This window comes from Trachinotus anak, unplaced genomic scaffold (assembly GCF_046630095.1).
Source record: "Trachinotus anak isolate AG129_WGS33_773 ecotype Australia unplaced genomic scaffold, CSIRO_AGI_Tana_v1 ptg000012l, whole genome shotgun sequence".
In the NCBI taxonomy this organism is placed as follows: domain Eukaryota; kingdom Metazoa; phylum Chordata; class Actinopteri; order Carangiformes; family Carangidae; genus Trachinotus; species Trachinotus anak.
In genome coordinates, this window is record NW_027273863.1 from 15,902,059 (window position 1) to 15,925,108 (window position 23,050).

The 23,050-nt window shown below is 39.9% G+C and overlaps 1 protein-coding gene across 1 annotated transcript in view; it reads right to left on the bottom strand.

Moving 5' to 3' along the window:
• Positions 1-23,050, bottom strand: part of LOC139628915 (voltage-dependent R-type calcium channel subunit alpha-1E-like) — a 44,654-nt gene extending 21,604 nt beyond the window's left edge. The window contains exons 1-17 of the mRNA XM_071491101.1: positions 21,125-23,050; positions 20,038-20,177; positions 9,628-9,731; positions 9,068-9,226; positions 7,818-8,008; positions 7,623-7,726; positions 7,419-7,534; positions 6,401-6,454; positions 5,370-5,450; positions 4,958-5,167; positions 4,693-4,805; positions 4,389-4,501; positions 4,135-4,266; positions 2,776-2,845; positions 2,245-2,362; positions 1,231-1,298; positions 534-601 (exon numbers count right to left, since the gene is read on the bottom strand). Coding sequence (XP_071347202.1) covers positions 534-601; positions 1,231-1,298; positions 2,245-2,362; positions 2,776-2,845; positions 4,135-4,266; positions 4,389-4,501; positions 4,693-4,805; positions 4,958-5,167; positions 5,370-5,450; positions 6,401-6,454; positions 7,419-7,534; positions 7,623-7,726; positions 7,818-8,008; positions 9,068-9,226; positions 9,628-9,731; positions 20,038-20,177; positions 21,125-21,217 — 1,934 coding nt within the window. The 5' untranslated portion in view covers positions 21,218-23,050. The remainder of the gene's footprint in view (positions 1-533; positions 602-1,230; positions 1,299-2,244; positions 2,363-2,775; positions 2,846-4,134; positions 4,267-4,388; positions 4,502-4,692; positions 4,806-4,957; positions 5,168-5,369; positions 5,451-6,400; positions 6,455-7,418; positions 7,535-7,622; positions 7,727-7,817; positions 8,009-9,067; positions 9,227-9,627; positions 9,732-20,037; positions 20,178-21,124) is intronic.

A 23,050-nucleotide genomic window follows, 5' to 3' on the forward strand; every position in this document is an offset into this window, starting at 1 on the left:
ACCAATCACAGGTACAGAAGGTGTCTCAGTAAAGCTGCTGAAGCAGTCTGTAAGGGGTCATGCTTTTCAATCAAGCACATTCAATTCACATTCATTATTGTGTCATCGATGTCTTACACATGCCTTTCTTTCTTTCTTCGCATTCACCATGCAACTGAAGGCACTGAGGAACATACTATTACACAAACAACTGGTTCTGAGAGAATCCATAATCGATAGATCTTATTGGCTAAGCTCCATATTGATTTCGTAGAACATCTTCTTGCCAATAACAGAAGTAGCACCACCACCACTTTTCCCACAGCATCCACATCTTAAGTAAGTCTTAGTTTGATTACTCTGGATACATCTGCTACAAGAAAGAATCGTGACAAATCTTCAGTCCAAAAATCTAATTCTCCATTTGTTCAAGAGGAGAGCTGATCTGAGTCACACCTCCACACATGAACGCTAAGATTTACTTAAAGGCTGTGAACGCTTTGGGTGTCTCATCTTAAAATTGTGATTTTGTTAAGTGTTAACCAATAACTTACTCAGAGATCAAGCCATCCCTGCCTCTGGCATATCTCTGGTTGAAGAACTCCTCTTCCTCTTCTTCATCCTGAGAAAGACAAAGGGAATATAAAATGTTAAAGGGCAATCCACCAGTTTTACACATGAAGTTCGGTTTACTTGTCATGAGGAGTACTGTAGCCTTCTGTGGCTCTTTTTTTTTAAGTCAAATAAAATGATGATGGTGATAATTTGACTTGAGAAAACTGGGGGTGTTGAGTTTGAAGGATGTGAGCCTTTATCAGAAAGAAAAGGCCGATTAAAGATTCTATTAAGTTGCACTATGGGACATGTAGGATCTAGGGATTTGGCAGTATGACTAAAGTCAGGATATTTCAGCCTCCTGCTTCAATTTTGACTGTTAAATAAAGCCCCACGTCTTCATGGAAGTATAATGCTAAATAACCGGAGTTCCCCTCTTTAAGAATATTTCGAGGTACCCTGTTTTTGAGTAGGACTATGGAGGAATGTTTTTATATCTGGGTCTCTGTTGTAGGTGACGCTTGCCAGGGGTGGTAACACCCCAAGACCTTTTGTTAGACCTTAAGGATGCTTTGGCGAGTAATACTGAATGTAGACAGACACACATCACACATTTTAATGGCCACATACACAACAAAATAAATAAAGTATTTTACTAGTAAACTCCCAAGTACAAGATAAAAAAACTATGCAAACCTTTGTCAGTTCCTGTGCATTGGCCAGATTATCCACAGCGATGGCCAAGAAGACATTCAACAGCGTGTCTGTCATCAAGGCAGTTAAGAACACACACAAACCAAACTGTGGGAACACATCCAGATTTTTCTCCTGTATCCCTTACATGACTGTATATTGATATAATGTGCATAGATATAATAAAGATTTTGAAAAGAAATAGCCATTCAAAGACCTATAGATGCAAACGAAGTATCTGAGATGTTTCTATAAAGCCAATTTACCTTTGTACTTTGTTTAGTTTTATGTTTATTTTCATTTCTGGATACCTGTACCGGAAACTTTAATTCATTTTTATACTGTTTTTAACAGATTTGGGGGACTCATATTTACTCCATATTTATTCTATTATGGTTTGAAGTCTTTTGTTTATATCTAGTTATGTGGCAAAACCACTTAATGTATTTCTGGCTACCTGCACAGGCCAGTTTAAACCTTTTTTTATCACCTTGCACTTAACATGACTCAGGGACTGTGTTATATAAATGTTAGTATGCTTGTATAGCGCCCTTATTAATGTTTCTTTATTAATGTTTGTATATAGGGCTTTGTTTAATGCTTTGTTCCTTGGTCCCACACACATGTTCTCTCATTCTGCCTTGTACACAGATGTTTGGTAAAATGACAATAAACTTCTGCGTTGATTTGAAACTGGAAGTAGTATCATTTAACTCTACGCGCTTGTTTTTACGTTCTATCCAAAGTAATACAAATAAAGTTTAATCACAGAATTTGAGTCCGTGAATCGCTGTTAGATAATGCAACATGAGAAGAGCAGGACAAGAATAAAACCATCATTAGTTTCAGTGGAAGATCAATAAATATTTGACTCAGGTAACACGTTAACTGCATTTCTACATAAGTAAATGCCTCTTGTACTGTGCAACGTAGTGACAGATTTATAGAGGTATATTGTGTTCAGAGGTAGATGCTATATCCGAGCTCTGACCACTTTTCAGGACTCAACAAGGATACAGTTTCCAAATAGTGTGAGCACAATGAAGTAGATCGATGACCACATGCCATACTGCACACCTCCCTGTGAGCGAATCCCATTGTACATCACCTCGTTCCAGTCCTCACCAGTCAGAATCTGGAGGCAAATGCACAGAATATTTAGCATAATAATTACATTGCTCATTGTAGATCCAAGAGAACATTGGGCTAAAAATACACCAAACCAGAGACATATTCCCTGTCTACAAAGCAGTTAAAGATATGTTATTAAAAATGGCAGCAAGATAAGTAATTACTGTGTGTGCTGATCAAAACACTCTTTCACAGAGCAGTTGGTTTTGTAGCAGATCTGATGTGGATTTGTTCACGTTTCACTTGTCTGATATTCATGTGCGCATATGTGTGCATGGATGTGTGGGATGATAGCAGAGGCAGGGGGTGGAGAGCGAGTGAGCAGAGTTGTTTAATCTGCGCCTGGGGTGAGAAATATCCCAGGGTGCAATGTGTCATGGAGAGCAGGCAGAATGAGGGGATCTGTAGGAGCCAAACCTGAAACACTGTCATGATGGCAGCTGGAAACGTGTCAAAGTTGGTGGGAGTGTAATCTTCAAAGATGAACCTAGAGGGGAGGCAGATAGAAAGCAGGGTCAGATATGACCAAGGAAGAATAGGAGGAGGAAGGAGAGGAGGAGGAGGATGCAGATCTATTTTCATCCGGACATGTCATATCCTTCCCGTCTTATCAAAAGAGCCATTGAAGAAACTGCTGCTCAGCTTGCTGGGTGTAGTTACCATTTAAAAACTGTGGTATGATCAGATCAGATGTAGGTGAACGTAGATTAAAATATAGTGTGCAAATCAGGAACGTAATTCTACTTGACCTCAGCTCAGTGGACCATGATGTCCTAATCAGCTGTCTGAACAACTATGTAAGCATCAGTGATGTGGCTCTGAATTAGCTGATCTATTATCTGTCAAACAGGTCTTTCTCTATAACGCTTTGAGATGTCTCCTCCTCTTGTGCTCCTCTACTTTGTGGGGTTTCCTAGGGGTCTATTTTGGGTCCCCTATTGATTACCATATACATGCTACCCGTGAGGCAAATCTTGCATAGCCATGACATTGCTTTCCATTGCTAAGCGGCTGACACCCAGTTATGTCCCAGTAAAGCCTGGTAGCACGGATGCATCGTGTATTATGTCGTGCTTCGCTGAAATAAAAAATTGGATGTCCAAAAACTTCCTGCAGCTGACTGACTCCAAATCAGAGGTAATTATAATCACTCCCTCTGGCCCCAGCACTGGCAGTATTAAACATCTCTCCTCTAGTCTGGCTGACTTATCCAGTAATGTTCAAAGAGACAACCAAAAACATAGGCGTTATTTTTGGATGATAATTGTCCTTTGATGCTAAAGTGGCCACAGTAGTGCAGTTGCGCTTTGCCCACCTGAGATAGTTAAGCCAGATCTGGTCATTTCTGTCCTCTACTGACTTGGAAAAGGTCATCCATGCTTTTATCTCTTCCAGACGTGACTATTGCAATGCACTCGTCTCAAGAGAGACAACCACATTACACCAATCTTTGTTGCCCTTCACTGGCTTCCTGTGAGTTTTAGAATTGATTTTAAGATTTTATTGCTTGTTTTTGAAGCCTTGAATAGTCTGGCTCCTACCTACAGCGGCTAACTCCCTATATGCCTGAGCACTGCTTGAGATGCTCTGGCAGGGCCCCACTAACGGTTCCTAAAATCAAAGGTGCCTTTGCTGTCTGGGCCCCTCAGCTCAATCGCTTTGTTTCTGAAAGGACCTATATAAATAAAATATATTATCATCATTATCATTATTATTATTATTATGACTGAGGTTGGCCCTAATTGATGATTTTGACATCCTGAAGACTTTACTTACCTTCCTCCAAAAAGCTGCATCCCCAGCAGAGCAAACACCACAATGAAGAGGAAGAGAAGAAAAAGCAGGCTGATGATGGACTTCATGGAGCTCATGAGGGACACAACCAGGTTCCTGAGAGAGGCCCAGTACCTGACAGAAAGAAATCACACACAATTTTTGTGTCTTTTTCATCAGAGACCTGTAAAAACACACTCACTAGTATACTACAACCCAGGCCTGGTTTATTTTAAATGTCTCATTGTCCCACTTACTTGGTGATCTTAAAAATTCTCAGAAGCCTCAGCGCCCTCAGTACACTGATCCCAAATGACATGCCAGGCCTGAAGAAGCCCCAAACCACCTCAAAGATGCTGCCGACAATGACCTGCAAGACATGTCAGACACAAGCAACTGAAAATCATTTCATATAAGCTCCATCTGAATAGCAGCAAATTGGCAAAACCTTAATCTTGAGGAAATGATAGTAGATGTGGGACAGGGGGTTTTAACACATCTCAAATATATGTATCAGAGTGTCTCCCTAACACTTCCAGAATAAGAGATGTAGGACCTCACCCCACAGTCGAAGCAGTTGAAAGATGAGTGGAAGTAGAGCCGGAAACCCAGACCATACATTTTCAAAAACATCTCAGCCAAAAACAGCCCCAGGAAAACAAACTCTGCATAGTCTGGAGATGATTAAACAAAAAAGCAATTAAGTCAAAGGAAAACGAGGCAGTGATGCGCCAAACAATGCATTTATCAGACATGACCTGGATTATTTTCTAAGTAGTAAACCATAGAAAAAGAAATAGCGCAGCCACTCAAAAGTGAAACCCACAGAGGAAGATGGTCAGCCAGTCGGGCTGGTTGTGGTGGACGATGGCCACACAGATGGTGTTCAGAGCCACCAGACTGAGCACCATCAAGTAGAAAGTGTCTGTCTTCACCATGCGGCGGATGGAGATGCGTAACATGCGCTCTTTACGTCGCAGGTACGCAGCGGGGCCACGGCGGCCGCTGCGGAAGTTCATCCTCGATCGCGACATGCCTGAGAAGAGAAAGCGAGAGAGAGAGAGAAAAAGAAAAGTTCAAACATAAGGACAGCAGGAGGTTGAGGAACTGGTATAACCAATGTGAAATATAGAGTTTGTAAAGTCACTACAGAGACAGGTGAGGAGGTAAAGGCAGGAGGAAGAGGCCTGTTGTAAAGGAAGTGATTGACTAAACAGACTGAAATGTTCTTCACTCACTGGCGGTAGACATGTCTGTGTACTTCTCGTCCCCTGGCGCTCCTCTCCGTGCGCCGGTCTTCTTACTTGCTCTCTTTAGCACTAAAAATGATCAAGTTTAGCAAATCTCTGAATTACTGAATTTTGATAAATTAGAAATGGAAATGAAAACAAAATGAAAACAAATAAATTGATAACTCCTGCTGACTTAGAAGACTTAAAAGTCTAATTTACACTTACAGACCAAGCTACTGCTAACTCTTTACTTTACTTTGGCATTCATAAGCAGTATATAAATATTTCTATACATGTTTTACTAGCACATTATAAACTTTGTGCACAATGTGGAAAAAGTAGCAATAAACTTAATAACAACTTAATTATTGCTTATAGTTATTTCAAGACAAAAAATATAACAAGACATGTTCATGTAACACATACATGAAATCCAAGGAAAAACGCGGACGTTACAAACACATCTATTCAATTTCAGGTAAACAGAATTGTGCACCAAGTAGCAAGAGAAGGAAAAGGAACTCTGCAACCCTGAAGAACATTTGTCCTCATCCTCCACACTTTGTTCAAGTAACACGCTAACCTGTACATATATACACATACAATAGATACATGTGAATTGGGGTTGTGAGTGTCACTTTCAACCACTGAGAAAACACTCACAGTTTATATCCAGAGTATCAATTTCTGGATTCACTGGATCCATTTCTGGATATACAGTATGCTGAGGCACAGAAATAATCTACCTCACTACAGAAGCCTTTTTCTTATAGTCACTTTAATATTTATTTAGGTTTCACCAGTGAAAGTTACCTGGTAATGTATCACTAATATAAGCATTGTTGCCATGCCTTGTTACCTGCAGTTTAATACATCTTGCAGAATGATTTATTGTGTGTAAAATGTCGACATCAGTCAAACATGAGTAATTTCTGTTTTATAACCTCTAAAAGTTATTTTAGATTATTACAATTATAAATAGCGGTATCAGATACAAGTGTTAGGTGTGATTACAAATCTTAAGGGTGTTCACTCACCATCTAACGGTGATCTCCCTGAATTTTTATTCTCCTCCGCAAGCATTACCTCCTCTGTAAAGCAATGAAACTGGAGGTTATACACAGACTTATTTCATCAAAGCACAACTTAAATCATCGGGCATAGAAATATACAGGGCTGGATTATTTAGGATGTCTGCAAACAGGTACAGGAACTGAGGGCGAAGTGATGTAAACGTGGCTTTGAGAGGCCATTATGGCCTTCTTCAGAGAAAGAGCTCTCATTCTCTCTTACACTCTCATAATATCTCTTTCCCTCTCTCTCTCTCTCTATCTCTCTCTCTCTCTCTCTCTCTCTCTCTCTCTCTGTTTTCTCTCTCTCCCTTCCCACACTCTCCCACATCCATGCACACATAAATATGCACAGCAGCTCTCTCTCACACACACACACACGCATGTAAACACACAAACACACACAAATGCCTGTGCGCACATATACATGCACACAAATTTAAGTCAGTGAGTCAGTCTCACCTTTTTCTCACCCTCTACTCGCGTGGGAGACTAGCAATGTAGATTGCCATTACAGCACAGTGTGTGTGTCTGTGTGTGTGTGTGTGTGTGTGTGTGTGTGTGTGTGTACAGCTCTGAGCTACTCCACTGTAGGTCCAAATTTCTGATAAAATCTGTAGCAGAGTGCAAAAAATAAATAAATAAATAAAACTAAACCAGCTGGTAAATCTTTGTATGATTACTCAGTACCTGTGCCTCTTCATATTTAACAGACAGATAAATTATAACAGTGATATCAATCTTCTTGTCTAACTTTCCCAGAATGGGATTAGGGCAGATCTCCTGTCACCAGAAGCTCACAGATTCACTTAACAGTCATTTTGTGTCCATGAACAGTTGCATTTCTGATCCAAATATCACTGAGCAAGACTAAATCCTGCCTGCTCACTCACTCCCTGCATGTCTTTATACAGCCGTAGAAATGAATGTCGCTAAATAACAAGTAAATGTTCTACTGATATAAAGTTATTCTGCAGCCCAGTACCTGCCCTGTCTATCCAGGCTCGGTAGCCGTTCAGTTCTCTTTCCACCTGCTGCTGGCGGCGGAGCTTCATGAAGGCTCGCCGGTTCTCCACCCTCTCCCTCTCCTTGGCAAATTCTCTAAAGACGGAGGCATGAAAACAGCTGTCATAATCCATAATACAGGCAGAAATGGCAGTATTATTAACACAGGAAGTGTCTTACTCACCCAGACAAGACTCCCAACACCAGGTTCAGGACAAAGAATGAGCCAATGATGATGAGAGGAATGAAGTAAATCCAGTTCCATGTGGGACCCAAGGCGTCGTTGGTCTGAAATCCACAAACATTCATTCATTCATTCATAATAGCAATCACTGTGACGTTTTGTGTTTTCATTTCCTGACTGAATGCTCAAGCTCACATTATAAAGAACGGCCGTCCATCCCTCCATGGTAATACACTGGAAGACGGTGAGCACAGCAAACAGGATATTGTCGAACTGCGTGATGCCGTCATTGGGCCCGATCCAGGTGTCGTTGCAGTCGTACCTCTCTGGACACTTCCTCACGCCACATGGAAACGCCAACTCAGACGAGTCAACAGTCTCATTCTCTACATAAAAGAAGCATGTAGAAATTGTTTTGGTCTGTTGTTGGTAGATTTATATACTTAATATCCAGACTGACTTCCCTATGGACACTACTGATTAGTTGTATTAGTTAAATATCATATTGGATCTCTCCATGCTCACCTTAAATCTAAGTTTAAGAAAAGGACATAAGAGTGCTGTGTCATAACTAATAGTTAGTTAACCAAACGTTGTCCAATATGCAACTGATCAGTTAAACTTTTGGAACAAATGATAATGCTAATATTCATAGATTCTGAGGTTTTCAATCAGAACAAAGTAGTAGGTGTAATAAAAGACCAGATGTGTCTAGAGGGGATCTTAAAACTTTGAATTTCGGGGACCATTAGAGAATTAAAGGACAGATGAAATCCTTCTTCTCGCTTAAAATGCTGTCAGCCTATTCAGGTTTTATATCTCCATCTTTCAGTTGTGCTAGGCGATGACAGTAAATGCTATTGTGTGGCGTGTGATTACAGAGTAGCTGTTGACTAATTAAGCAGCAGCTAAATCAGCTGGCAACAACTTTAATAATACCTCTGAGCTTGCTGCTGCTGTTATCTATGAAAGCTTCAGTTTCTCAAACAAAGACGTTCACACCCTCTGTTTGAGAACAATGCATAAGCCACACATTTGGTTTACCTGTTGGCAAATCAGTCACAGTCAGTCATACATAATCTAAAAACAAAGCATGACAATATTCTTCTAAAGCCATCAGTACTGTGAAAAAAGCAGGTGCACCTGAAGAAAGAAAGTGCCCGCAAATAGCGACGTGGTTAAGCCAAATGATAATGGATGGATGGATAATAGTGTCCCAACATTTGTCTCCCTTCAAACATGAGTGGGAATGTCTTCCCCTTTCATCTTATCTTCATTTAACCAGTTATTCACCAGAAAAACGGTATGGACATGTATTTTGCTCTTGCGTCTAACTATTTATTTTCACAAGGAAGTAATATAGAATAAAAAGCATATATGGTTAATGGGCTACCCCCTCTGCTTCACAACAGGAACAGACTGTTAGCAGTGTGCATTGATCATACCAAGGATGTCAAAAGATGCCAGGCAGGTGTGGTGAAGCTTCCCGCTGTAGAACTCCAGACCGATGATGGCAAACATGAGGATGGCGAAGAACAACAAAAGGCCGATCTGGAGCAGCGGGATCATGGCCTTCATGATAGACTTCAGCACAATCTGCAGGCCTGAAAGAATTCACAAAGAGAGAAACATCCCGTTACAGAATTACCTCAGATTAACATAAGAATAACAGAACAATCGAACACAATAAATAAGTTCAAAGGGCCTAAAAATATGTGACACACAAGAACAAGCAGCGATGATCCTGGTGGTCAGCTCTGTATACAGTAGTTTTGGACATTTTTGTGCAGCAGCACTAGTTTCTACATTCATTTTGTATTGTAAAGTTTAAAGAAAAGGTTTTTCCCAAAGAGTTCTTTTTAACACCACTGACTCACACCATCTGAATTTGTAATGAGGAAAACATCTTAAAATAAAGGGATGAATGACAACTTGTTATGTGCACTAATATACCAGATTGTTTGACCTTGACAATGCAAGATTAAAAGATCAGTAACTGACTCACTGGGGATCCCAGAGACGAGTTTGAGAGGTCTCAGCACTCGCACAGCCCTCAGGGTTCGAAGGTCGACTGGGATGTTCATGTGTGCACCGGCAGTGGCCAGGATTCTGATGGACAACAAATTAACAGTTATTACTTGTGATGGCCTGAAAAAGAAGAAGACATTTGTGTAAAAATAGAGAAAATTCAACAGGGATGTATTAAAAAGGGGGAAAACATCCATTAGTAGCTAAATCTGGTCCACGGTTACGCATGGTGTGTGACAAATTTGACTACAAAAATAGGCAAAAGACAACAACTGGATGTAACTCAAGGACAGTTTTGGAGACGAGTCATTGATTTTAAAGGAAAAAGGCAAATAATAAACTGATTAGAGGCGACTGTGCTGCCAATGAGCTACAGTATGTCTATTTAATACACCAGACTTGTATGGTGAGAGACTAAGAATGCACACCACATACACCTGGCAGGCATCTCTACGCACATCTGCCCACGCACACATTGATGTCCCTCCACCTACACACAAACACTGAAAAACAGCGTCAGGAGCAACCGACAGGCAAATCTCTTACCAACGTTCACCAGAAATCACATCTGAATGTTTCTTGTAGTAACGGCAAAAGCTGGTTTTTATGTTGTTTTCAAATGAGAAAAGATAATGTGATAACAAATGATTCAAGTGCTGCAATAATCCCGTTATAAAAACAGAACATTTTCCATTTAGTCTACATTTTTCATCTCAGTTCAATATCAGCCGAGCCAATTTGGTGGCCTATAAACACAAATGCTTTCCATGATGAGAGGATCAATACCCACCGCTAAGTTGCTGTAATATTTTAAATGAGCTGTGGAAATGATCCTAGAAATCACAATTATTTTCCACATTTGTCCATCTCTCACTCTCTGTTACACACACACACAGATACAAATATACAAACTCATAAAATCTTTGGACAGTGTTGGGAAGTGTGGGGGAGGGTATATGTGTGTGTATGCGTGTATGCGTGTATGCGTGTATGCGTGTGTGTGTGTGTGTGTGTGTGTGTGTGTGTGTGTGTGTGTGTGTGTGTGCGCGTGTGTGTGAATAGGGGGTAGAAAGCACATGGCAGAAACTCAAGTGTAAGCCCACGCAGAATCTCTCCTGAAAGCAGTGGGAGGGAGAGAGGCCGAGTGAGCGAGTGAATGAGTGAGGCCATGTTACCGTTAATGCAGATAAACCTGAAAAAGCCGCTCAAAGCGGAGAAGGCTCACAGTCCACAACACCATGCTCTGAAACTGTTTCTAAAAGTTTACCACCAATACTGAATGCTGCAACATGTGCAGGACGACTGAGTGAGCATCTTCCCACTGCTGCTACGCTGAATCTAAAGAGGGGATCACATTATATGACTTTCATCATTGAAATGAAATTAAAACGGAGCCAGCATCTTCAAATTTGAGCTTGTCATGTTGGAGCCTTTTTGCAAAGACCTGGTTTTGATGTTGTGGTGAGAATAAGGCCAAAAAGTTAGAGTAGGCGCAAGTTGTTTGAGAAAGTGTCCTAAACTGACATAGTGTATGCTCAGAAAGGGAGGAAGTCAGGTGATAAGGTTTGAGACCATACTGCCCAGAATTATTTATCTATCCCTGCTGGTTTTTCATCATATTTACATACTTTGATCAGTATGATTGTGAGGCAGGTATTAGACTGTATTCTGTGTGGTGTTAAAAAGGTCTTAAAAAGGCACATAATTGTAGGTGTATTTACAAGTACAGTAATAATTACACCATGAGATCCAGGCTGAAGTCAAATTTCAGAAACTTAGCTGAAACTAGAATTACCCCCTCCTGACTGTTTATCTCCACCAACCAGTCAAGTTGCAGGAAATATGGTCACAATGTCCCTTTTCTGAGTTACAGTGTTCACTAATGGCCAGAAGCGTTTCTGTAGAACATTATCATGTCACAGTGAAGTTGACCTTTGACCGTTTTGATGTAAAATGTCACCACTTCATCATTTAGAGTGTGTCATAATTAGCATATGAATTCTTGATTTACGGAAAAGAGCATATTTTGTGACCTAACAGTGATCTTTGACATTTAACCACTAAAATCTAATCAGTTCATCCAAATGAACATTTGTACCAAATTTTATGAAATTCTCTCAAGGCATTCCTGAGATACTGCATTCATGAGAATGGGATTGAATGGGCGTACAGATGGGCGACCCAAACAAAATGCCTCCGGCCATATGTTTGTTGCCGGCGCAGAGCCATTCAAAAGAAGAAGAAAAAAAAAACATCTGAGAGAATCAGAGTAAGGCTGAAATTGGAAAAGATTTTATCAAATTAACACACCCACTTTACATTACATGACGGGATTTCAAATTACAGTGGCATTTACTGTATACACCTCTGTCTACGTTTGTTCCTGTGCTTTGACTGTACGTGTGTGAAGAACCTTGTTCCTACATAGAAACAGCAGCACAGCAGCAGCAGCGGTGGAATATTAAATCAAATGTGGCACTTATGAGGATAGCAACCAATCACTGTTACCGAGTGTGGTTATTAACATTAACTGGGTTATCATGAGTGAGTGAGTGAGTGAGTGAGTGAGTGAGTGAGTGTCAGACAAAGAGATGACACAGTGAGAGACACTGAGACGGAGCGGGAGCACAGGAGTGGGAGTCTGTGGAAATAGCCTTCAAACCAAACACACTGAACAAAGGCAGGCAACAGCACAGCTCCTTCAAGGCTGCACTTTGTGCAAAACTATTCATTGGAGGCTCCCGCAAAATTAAAGCAAATATTGTGTCTGCTTGTGCTAGCTCATGAATCATCCCTACACACACAGAGAGGTCATTTTCTTTTTGTTCTTTCTGTTTTCCTGCAGAAAAATTCACTGAAACAATCGGTGTTCATGCAAACCACCATGTTCCCAGTGTTTTTACAGTCGGCTCTACCTAAGATGCTGTATGCACAAATTTGAATTTGCACCTGGTCTCTATATTTTCTCTTTTAGATAAGTTTTTAGAACACAACCAAACCACAGAGAGAGAGAGAGAGAGAGAGCGAGAGAGAGAGAGAGGAGTGATTTATCCAGCCCTCTTATATAACAATCAGGAGAAATGGATTCAGATGTGGCTCTATTCTCCCACCACACCTCTTTCACTCTGAAAGCCTCCTAAAAAAAAAAACGCACAAGCAGTGTCACACTCAATAAAGGACACATCATATGAAAATATTTACAACTGTATACCTTAGACAAGGTCCCACAGAAAAACCCACAACCACTAGTTCTGCATTGATAACATCCAAAAACAAGTAAGGTCTAGTTAGGAACTGACGGATATTACAAGAAAGGTTTAAAGTTGAATAAGTCACTTAGACCATGTTAGACCGCTGCATTTAATTTTTCTCTGTCCAAAACACTTCTCGTTGATGCAGAAGTTTTGGGACATCTCCATCACGGATCAACTGATTGTTTGGCCAACTCATATCTTTGAACAATGTAAACAATACTGGGTGAGTCACAGTTGAGGGTAAAATGTGAGCCTTTGGGACTGCGAGTGAAGACTAAAGGTGATCAGGATGATTGCTTCTCACATATAAAACAGTGTTGCATTCATGGTTTTTCATAGTCTGACTGCAAAAAAAAATCCAGTTTTAAGGAGTGAAACTTCACTTTACATAAAGAACTTCATAATGACAGGCAGGAAAATGTAAAATCTCATAGTACAAATACTGATATCATCACTTTAGCGGAGCTATCAGTAAAGTAACTAGACATTAAAACACATGGGATAGCTGCACACACACGTCACTCTTCTGATTCAACTCTGCAACAACAGCCACCAGTTAATGTTCATGGTGAGTGGCTAATCTCTTCCTCGTTGGCTCTTTAAGTGAAGCACTATTGCACAGTATTGTACCAAACTGGCTCTGGAGAGGATGAATTCATTACATGCACAGAATGCAGCCTCTCCCACACACCTCCACCTACACTCACTAAGAACACCACCAAAAACTACAGTAATCAGCAGCATCACGTTGCTCACATTTCAACACAGCTCTGCATATGGTAATGTGCAACGGAATCAACATCAACATAATGCATCAACAAATTAATGTCTTTGAATTAAACCGGGAAAAACATAAACCATGCGTCTAACAGCAAAATTAATGATGTTTTGGTGAATTGGGATTACATTTAAAAAAAAAGGCATTTATTCACTATTAGTCATAGAATAAATGACTGGGTGTATGTTTTCCCAAAGAAAACCCACCTGGGACTGTGAGCTATTGTTTATTCAGTTCAATTATACGAGCAAAATTAGAACTGAGACCACTGCAGCCATCCTTTAAAACTCCAGGCACAATACACACAATTTTGAAGAAGTTTTACTCATAATTCCTGAATTAGTTTTGGGAGTTATCGACATGGTTGGAAACACTTTTGAAGATTTGCATTTGCAATTTGACTCAAGGTTTTGAGTTTACAGATATGCAGTGGGACTGGTCCTTACTGGTGAGTTTGTAAGCCCTTGTGTCATAGGTAGATAAAAAAACGCAACTTGGAGACATAACACACACAAGTACACAAGGTTGGATTAAGAAACAGGCAAAGCTTGCAAATGTTCTGAGGCCCCAAATGTCCAGGATTAATTGCTCCAGCCTCCAGTTTGTGTGTTAAGTCTAAAGTCTATGTTTTTCAGTGGAAAATACCTGTTCATGATAATTTGATCACTTAGTCTGATGTTTTAAGCATACCATTGTGTAATTTGAGGTATGTTGTGTTATTTTTGTGAAATGTAATTTAAAAACATCCCCTTTGTGATGAAGTATAAGTTCTGATGTCAACTATATCCCATAAACTGTTGTACTCTTCACTGTTAACACTATTAGCAAGCTAATGTTAGCTTTGTCTGTTAGCAAGCTCAGTTGGCTATGCAACAGTTGGCAGTTACTAGGTAAATATTTAGTAACAACTAAGCTCTATGTACGAACTAGTTATTATGGTGCAACCTGTTACACTTCAGTCATGTAAATTTCCACTTTGTAAACACTTGTATTATAATCAGGTTACGTTTGAGTGAACGAAACAGTAGCCACGCAGTAGTATTCAAACATAGAAGCACTGATTGACCTTTGGGTCTCTGGGTAAATAATGAAGTTGAGTTGCTGTGTCCTGCTCTGTGCAATAAAAGGAACTTAAATGCAACAAGGTAAATATGCATTACAGAAAATAATGGACTGGGGTGGTGAACAGGGATCTAACTGGAATAACCTCTGCCCTCTGGCCACCTTATGTCAATCCAGCCATACATGCACATACACATTTAATGCTAGGAATAAACTGCTTTGGCATGCATAGACAGGCATACAAAAGTGAGACTGTTCTCACTCCTGTATGTCTATCTTTGTGCCAGATGGCTAATGAATCACTCTCAACTCCTACCCAGTTGTATTATTCATCCTGTCTAAAGAGCAACAATTTTAGCAAAGTGTCACACTTTGTAAGAAGGACAGCAGACTGGGGCAATGGGGGAAAGCTTCCTTCATACAATAGGATGGGATACTGACACACACACACACACACACAGAAGTATAGTGTGCAGGAAGGATCAATATCATTTAGGTCTGAGGAATGAGTTATCAGAACTCATCTACAACATGAGGTACAACAGGTTCACTGGTAACATTCTGTACCTGCAGCCTCATAAATGGAGTAACAAGCACACACACATGCACAAGTCATTTGGGAGACATTTTATTGCTAATCAAAGCATCAAATCCACCTGTGCCAATTTGTTTGCCGCGGGATATAATTGACCATTTTAGGAATCCCACTGAATTAAATTGGTTTGTGGGTGACTTGTTCTAGCTGTGGTTCTTTTTGCTACACACTCTTCACTCAGATTAAGGATTTTAATTGAGCTCAGTGTCCCAGCAGATTCGCTTCTAGCAATTCATTAATATGAAATGGAATGAATGCCGCCAGCGCTGGCCCAGTGGCCTCGATTTTATTCCCAACCGGCCTCTATGACACATGTGTGTTTTCTTTTAAGTCTGACTTACTTGTGCTGTGCCACCAGAGTGAGAGAGAGTCGGGGCGTGTGTGTTTGTGTGTGTACGTGTGTGTGTGTGTGTGTGTGTATTTGAGAGAGGAGAGGAAAGCAGCATATGTGCTACCAGAAAATGTGTCAGATACAAGGCAGGAAACCAGGTCGTCAGTTACCAATTCCAGATGTGGCCGAAGTTGGGCAAGATGATCTGTGGGCTGCAGAAAACACACTGACGACTTTGTGCATTTTATACAGTAAGTGACATGATCGGTTGTATCACACTTAACTCTAACAACACTCTTACAGCAGCAGCAAAAATGCCACATTTTCAGATAAAGTGCAGCTCTCTGTCTTTAATTTATGCAGTCTTTGACCACCTCTGACATATGTTTATGAGGCACATATTTCTAAATTCATACCAATGCCTTTTTGTACTAAATGTGCAGAAAATAAGGACAGAACTTTGGTCCAGACCAAAGCTCACGGAGAGTTCCCTGGACATCATCAAGCTGTCTGTACAACCACTGACCTTAAAGCCCCTGACAAATTTCTCTCTAACATTAAATATTCATGACTATTTAAGCCACAATAAGAGTAAATGTTTGGGGGGAAAAATCACCCTCAGGCATTATTTTAAATGTTTAAAACTCTTTCAAACTCTTCTTTGGGATTGTGTGAGGGTGGCTTAATCAAATTTGACTGACAGCGCTGGCAGACATAAGCAAACAAGCCCACAACTGTCATCACATTTTGTTTCAAATGTTGTTAAATCCTCACTACCCCAAATTTCTATTTTGAGTACCACTCACTGTCTTTTGGCTTGAAAGGTGCAAGCAACACATTTAGGGAATATTCTGGCAATAACAATGGGTGTAACATACTGAACATATGGATTAACAACAGTGAATTGAATTATGCAGCAGGAGTGAGGAGAAGTATTCAGATCCTAAACTTAATTAGAAATACCAATACATCACTGTAAAAATACTCTAGTACAAGTAAAAGTCCTGCACTTAAAATCCTACTTAGCCACAACTGTCATATAATTAGATATTAAATAACATAACATAACATAACATAACATAACATAACATAACATAACATAACATAACATAACATAACATAACATAACATAACATAACGTAACATAACATAACATAACATAACATAACGTTACATAATTGATATTCATTCATAATAAAAATCAGTATGCAGCATTATATTGTTTGAACAGGTCAAGACAGAGCTAGTTTGAATTATTTTATAGTATATACTGTTTGGTAGTGTTGTGCATTGCTTCCCAACTTGGGTTCAGGCCCCTCTAAAAGGTCACAAAATAAATGTAAGGTCGGTTGTGAGATGAAAAATGGGAGAGGAAAGATGAAAAGTTCTCACATTAAGTGAAGAAGGAAGCTAAAATACCTTTTTGACCAGTTTGTCGAGCTCATCAAAATGCCAGTTAGTTAGCCAGTTACTTTGAACCAAACACTGCTTTGTTTCTTTTGACTATAATGGGCCATTTCTTAAGAAACTGGCATTAAAATGTTTTCGTGCAAACTTTGATGGATGCCTAATGAGAAAATTTCAACGTTTCCTACTAAAGCAACCAAAAATGTTCAGATAATTAAAACCGACCGAACACTTCAACCTTGTAAATTCTGTGGAAATCTGTCATCAGCACAGCTGTTCGGCATTTAGGCCGGCACTGACTGCTCTGTAAACGTGAAGCTGATGTCCCTTTTATGTAAGAGGCGGAGAGAGAGACAGCGGGATAGAAAGACAGACAGAGAAATAAGAGATACAGAGAAAAAGAAAGATGTGGGTGTCAGGTTGAAATGAGATGTCAACACGCCGACAGCAATCTTCCATGAATGCTGAATACTGTACACTTAGCCATAAACAGCATACCAGTGGCAACAATACTTAGCTCCTCTGCAATTAATTTACTAAACCCAGTCTTATAGGGAACAAATTAAGTCTCTCATTATGTTTTTCTTCTTGGGTCTGTCTCTCCATCTTGCTTTTCCCCCCTGATTTCCCCTCTCTTTTTCTCTCCACCATGCATCCATTCTTTCTTTGCTTTTGCATAACATCTCCAGCGCTGCATTCACATTTAATTCACAGAGGTCCTGGGGGCGAACCGAAACAGGTTTTAGACACAACTGCCAATCCACTTATCCACCCACCTATCACTGACTGCAGAGCTTGACTGTGCTGTGGAAACACACATTTTCCTGCATTTATGTGTTGTGTTTTCCTGTGGATGTATGTGGTGTGTAAATGTACATGTTTGTAGAGAAAATCACATCAACATAACAACAATAAAGACCAGCCCAAAGGGTCAACCGTTGCTAACCATGCAGCAGTAAGGTCAGACATGAGGTATGGCATAGTGATTGGAAGCCTTTAAACTGCAGTATGGACATGCATTGAGAAATAATGATAAATGTTGACACAAGCGCAGTCACATGCATGAATGGACCAACACAACTTGACAATCAGTGTCTGAAATTAATCATTTGGTTCACTAGCCACAGCCTGGTAAACTAAAAATGAATACTGTCGAAATTAATTGCGGAATCAGTTGCTGAGCATGAATTTAAAACTTTTTTTTTTTTCACTCTCATTCAATCAGTGAGGTTTGTAATTCATCGTGGAGTTCGACTAAATTCCAAATTAAAACAGAGCACTCGGAGGCATACCTCATGAATACCTCACACACACACATGCTTGTAACCAAAGCCTCCACTTTGCTGACCTTCAACTTTAATCTTCTGTCTCTATATACTTATAAACAGCAAGGACAAGGCTGACAGTATTCTATTTCTTTCTTGTCAGCAAATGAAACAATGAATTGATCCTCCTAACAAGCACGGTCTGTGTAGCCAAAGCTGGCTCTGTGCCATGGAGCCTCATTGTTGTCCAAAAACTATTAAAAACACAAAATAAGCCACACTGACATGTTTTTTTCAGTAGCTAGAATATGAACAGTGTAGTATGTTTTTGAGTCGATGCCGCTGTACATCACAACCAGATGTGTATCAATCCATCGCTGAAAATTTAGTCCCCAACAAATGCAGCATTAACTAACCTTCTCTGTGAGAGATCATTTTACAGTACAGCCAAAATCACAGCACAGCCGTTGTCTTTATGTCTTTATGAGTTTGGCGATTTTGTCAGAAGACGTTGTGGTTATAAAATCAGGATTTTAGCAGAGCCAAGCAGGCTTGTAAGTGAGTACTGGTTAACATGTAGACTTTGTGGGCGGCGTTTCATACTTGTTCCGTTGTCTGACAACAGAAACAGAAAAATATGTACATTACATACATAGTAACAACATGGAGCACATAAAGCGACTTTGATGAGTCTGGTGGAATCAGATATTTAGAGATAGTCAACAACTAACCAAACAGTACAAGCTTTGTGCAGAGTGGAAGCCACAGTCAAAGCAACATAACTCATTAGCACTGCTAACTAGCTGCTCTAAACATACACAGGCTACTTTTATCAAATGTATACCCAAAACAAATTGCAGTGCAATGATGATCAGTGGTCATGCAGTTTACAAAAAGCATTACATTAGAGAAGCACTTACTCAGTGGTCTTCTCATCTGCTCTTGTAAAGGAAGCCAAACTCTTGCACCAATTTAGCACTAAAGCTAGCTTCAACGCTGTGACCACTAATGTAGTAAATGTCGTTTGCTGTGGTTAAATGGTTGCTACAAGTGCTATAATGGCTAGCTAGACAAGCTACTATAAGATGACCAATTTCAAACTACCATTTTTCTGTTGTCACGGAACATTTCACTTATAACCGAATACAATTCATGACACCTTCAACCATAACAGCAAAATGACACTTAGTCCCAGTAAAACAGCAGACATAGGCCTACTTACATGCCATAGCAAGAAAAGCACAGGTGCCATTAATAGTGTTAATAATAGTTGCATTCAGTGTAGGGGAGTCTGGTCCAGGGTCATTGTATTGCGCATGCTGTCTCATTGTCATAGCTCACTCGGTGGAAATGAGCCATCGTTAATGTAATTAGCCACACGTGTGCATGTCCCACCATGGCTGCTTTGAAGAAGGCAGATTATTCATCCAGACGAACAAAGCAAGAGGTTTAGACACTACTGCTAATCCACAGTCAGAGAACTGTATATTGCCGTGGTGGAAGAAGAACAAAGCCGTAAATGTTCATATCATTTCCCTCCCTGCAGAGAACTGATATTTGTCCCTCCTCTAAAAACAGATCTCAGCATTATATTTGGTGAGAAGTTCAGGAATCTGTTGACAATGTTTAAAACAAACACTTCTCACTTTGTTGGAAATTCAGGTCGTGAGAGAGAGACCAGCTGATATCACTCACCCACTGAGCACGACTATGAAGTCCATGACGTTCCAGCCATTCCTCAGGTAGGAGCCTTTATGGAAAACAAAACCAAGGGCCACCAGCTTGATTCCCGCCTCGAAGCAGAAGATCCCAATAAAGTATGGCTCTGTCTTCTCCTGTGGGATTAATGTAGCATGATGTAATGTATGGTTATTAGAGTCTATAGGGAGGGGTAGTGGAGCTGACAAAGTAATATAAACTCTAGTCATGAACAAGGCTATAACGTTAAAACTATAACCTATCACACATTGTGCACACATTAAATCCAGTAATTAGACACAGTCTACTTTATAGACTATATTCCATTTACAAAGAATCAAGGCTGTATGTGCAGCAGGGGGTAGAAAGCACATTGGCACAATGTCATGATAACTCATACAAACAGGGTAAACAGTGATGAGGAAAGCACTTAGATCCTTTAATTAAGTAAAAGTTTTACTTTCTGTTCTTTTAATTTGTATTTTAGTGTTTTTATTCTTTTTTTAAAATACTTTTAAAAATGTTTTTAATGCATTATGTAAGGCATTTTCAATAGACTTTGTGTATGAAATGTGCTACTCAATTAAATAAACTTGCATTGCTGAGAAGTATCCGGTATCATAAACTTAAAATACCCAAGAGAAGTACAAGTATGTCAAAACTGTACTTAAGTGTAGTACTGGAGTAAATGTATTTAGTTACTTTACACCACTGGAGGTAAATATGTACGCAATATTTTTTCCTCTCAAAACTTAGTAGCATGGTGAGAGTGTAAGCTTCCTTACCTTAAAACAAATATTTACCCACTCATTTCTGTGCAAAACTTTGAACCACTTAATTAAAGCCCAGGGCTGTGACCAGCCTACTAAACCCTAATGCACAGTAACTGAACACCTTCCACCTCTTACTTTTAAAATTTCTGCTTTGTGTGACACGAAAAAAAACAACTTCTCATGTTGATCGCCTGATAAACGCCCAGTCATTCTGGTTTGTTTTCTACCCACTTGTGTGAGTGCACTTCATGATGACATTGCTCTAAAACCTGTGTGTGGCATGAGGATGTGAAAACAGATTTTGTCCTCACCAGTCTCTTTGCCATGGGGGTCTTGTCCTCTCCTGGGAGGTGCTGCTCCAAAGCCAGGACGACACAGTTGGCGGTGATGGTGGCCAGGATCATGTACTCAAACGGTGTAAAGGCCGTGAAGTTAAAGACGGTACTTTGATCAAAACGCAAGGACACAAGTGGCACATAAAAACAAACAAGTGGGATGTAGCAAACATGGAGAAAACCAGAGAAAGATCCTTGTTGTTATGAAGGCTCGAATCGTCATCATATTTCAGAGATCAGTGTTACAAGGATGTGACAATACAGCGCACATCATTATACAAACAACTATATACTGAGAGTTGAACAAGCTTTAAATGTTCAATACACTAACAGCAATAACTGTTAATGTTTTTGTTTTTTTTAATTGAACAAATACCTCAAAGTAGATGTGTGCACGGTTCAGTGGAAAGGAAAAAAACATAGATATATGGATGCATGATTAAATGACACATGAATTATGTCATGGTTCATATTCTCGGGTATTGGAAGCAGTCTGTTAGAGAGATTGCAGTATCCATGGCAACCTGCTTTTAAAAGTGCTTTCATGAAGAGGAAAAAAAAAGCAGGTAAGGGAGGGAAAGAGAGCAAAGTGAGCGAGTGAAGTCACCTTGGCCTGACAAGTCTAACTACACAAACTACAACAGTCCTCTGCTGTAGGCAGAGAACTCCTTTCTCTGCCTACAGCCGACACAACAGGAGACCATACAGTATGTGATATACGTCAATTTCCTGATTCTCATATGATTAAAAATTAACATCTTCCAAGTATCATCTCTTTGTTATTAAAGGAAAGCAGCCAGGATTTCAACTTAATTTGAGGTTTCATAAACCAGAGAGTCGTGAAATCCTCTAAACCAGTGCACAAGAGATAAAATAGTCAACTGCAGCTTCAGCATGTATATCTTGCTTCTGTAAAATGTGACAGTTTTGTAGTTCAGATCGTTGCACATCAGTTTTGGGCTTTTGGCTGAGTCTGGGAAATTGATACAGGTCATTTTGCATTCATTTCATTTTATAGACTAAGTGATTAATTGTGATTGCCTATAGAAACAATGCAAGAGCCTGTAGAAATCATGACAATAATGACCTGAATTTGATATTGCATAATGCAATGATGAATGTGTAAATATGAAACCTGCATTCCTCCAATAAAATGTTTCAGAGCTGAAATCATTTGTTCCTTAACTCATGAAGGGATCAACGGAAACACTATTTTGTTAACCAATTAATCATTTGAGTGATTTTTCATGCAAAAATGCCAAACATTACCTTGTTGTAGCTTCTAAGTCGTGATTGTTTGCTGCTTTTCTTTATCCTGTGTGATAATAGAAACTCTAAAACTCTGTTGACAGCCACTTATCCCACTTATCAGGAGTAATAGTTACCTTTGTAGATATTCAAAGGCAGCAGGCAGCTGAAACATCTGCAGCCCATGTGTGTGCACATGCACTGACACAGTGTACACTGTGTGTGATGGTGACTATACAGGCCCCAACACTTGTATGTGCTTGCGACTTTCAGTCATCGGAGTTCCCATGAGACAGCTGCTCCTTGTTATTAATTTTCCTGCCTTGAGTGAAATGGGGTCACTGAATCACAGAGGAGTGCTGACATGGGGGCCTCTGGGACCCACACTGACTCACATTGACAAGTCCACATTGTTGCCATTGAAAGTGGCTGAAAAGAGCTAAAGTAGGAAACACTTAATAAATCTCACCCACTCTCTTACTTCCTGCTACCTGTTACAATGCATACCGTCATCATGCATGTTTTAGACCATTTAGGACAGCTCACATACACTGCTGTATGGATTAATTTTCTGCCTATCGACTGATCAATTTTATTTCACTCTGACTTGAAGTGAAGCTGCTTCATAAAACTATATTTGAAACTAATGGAGTG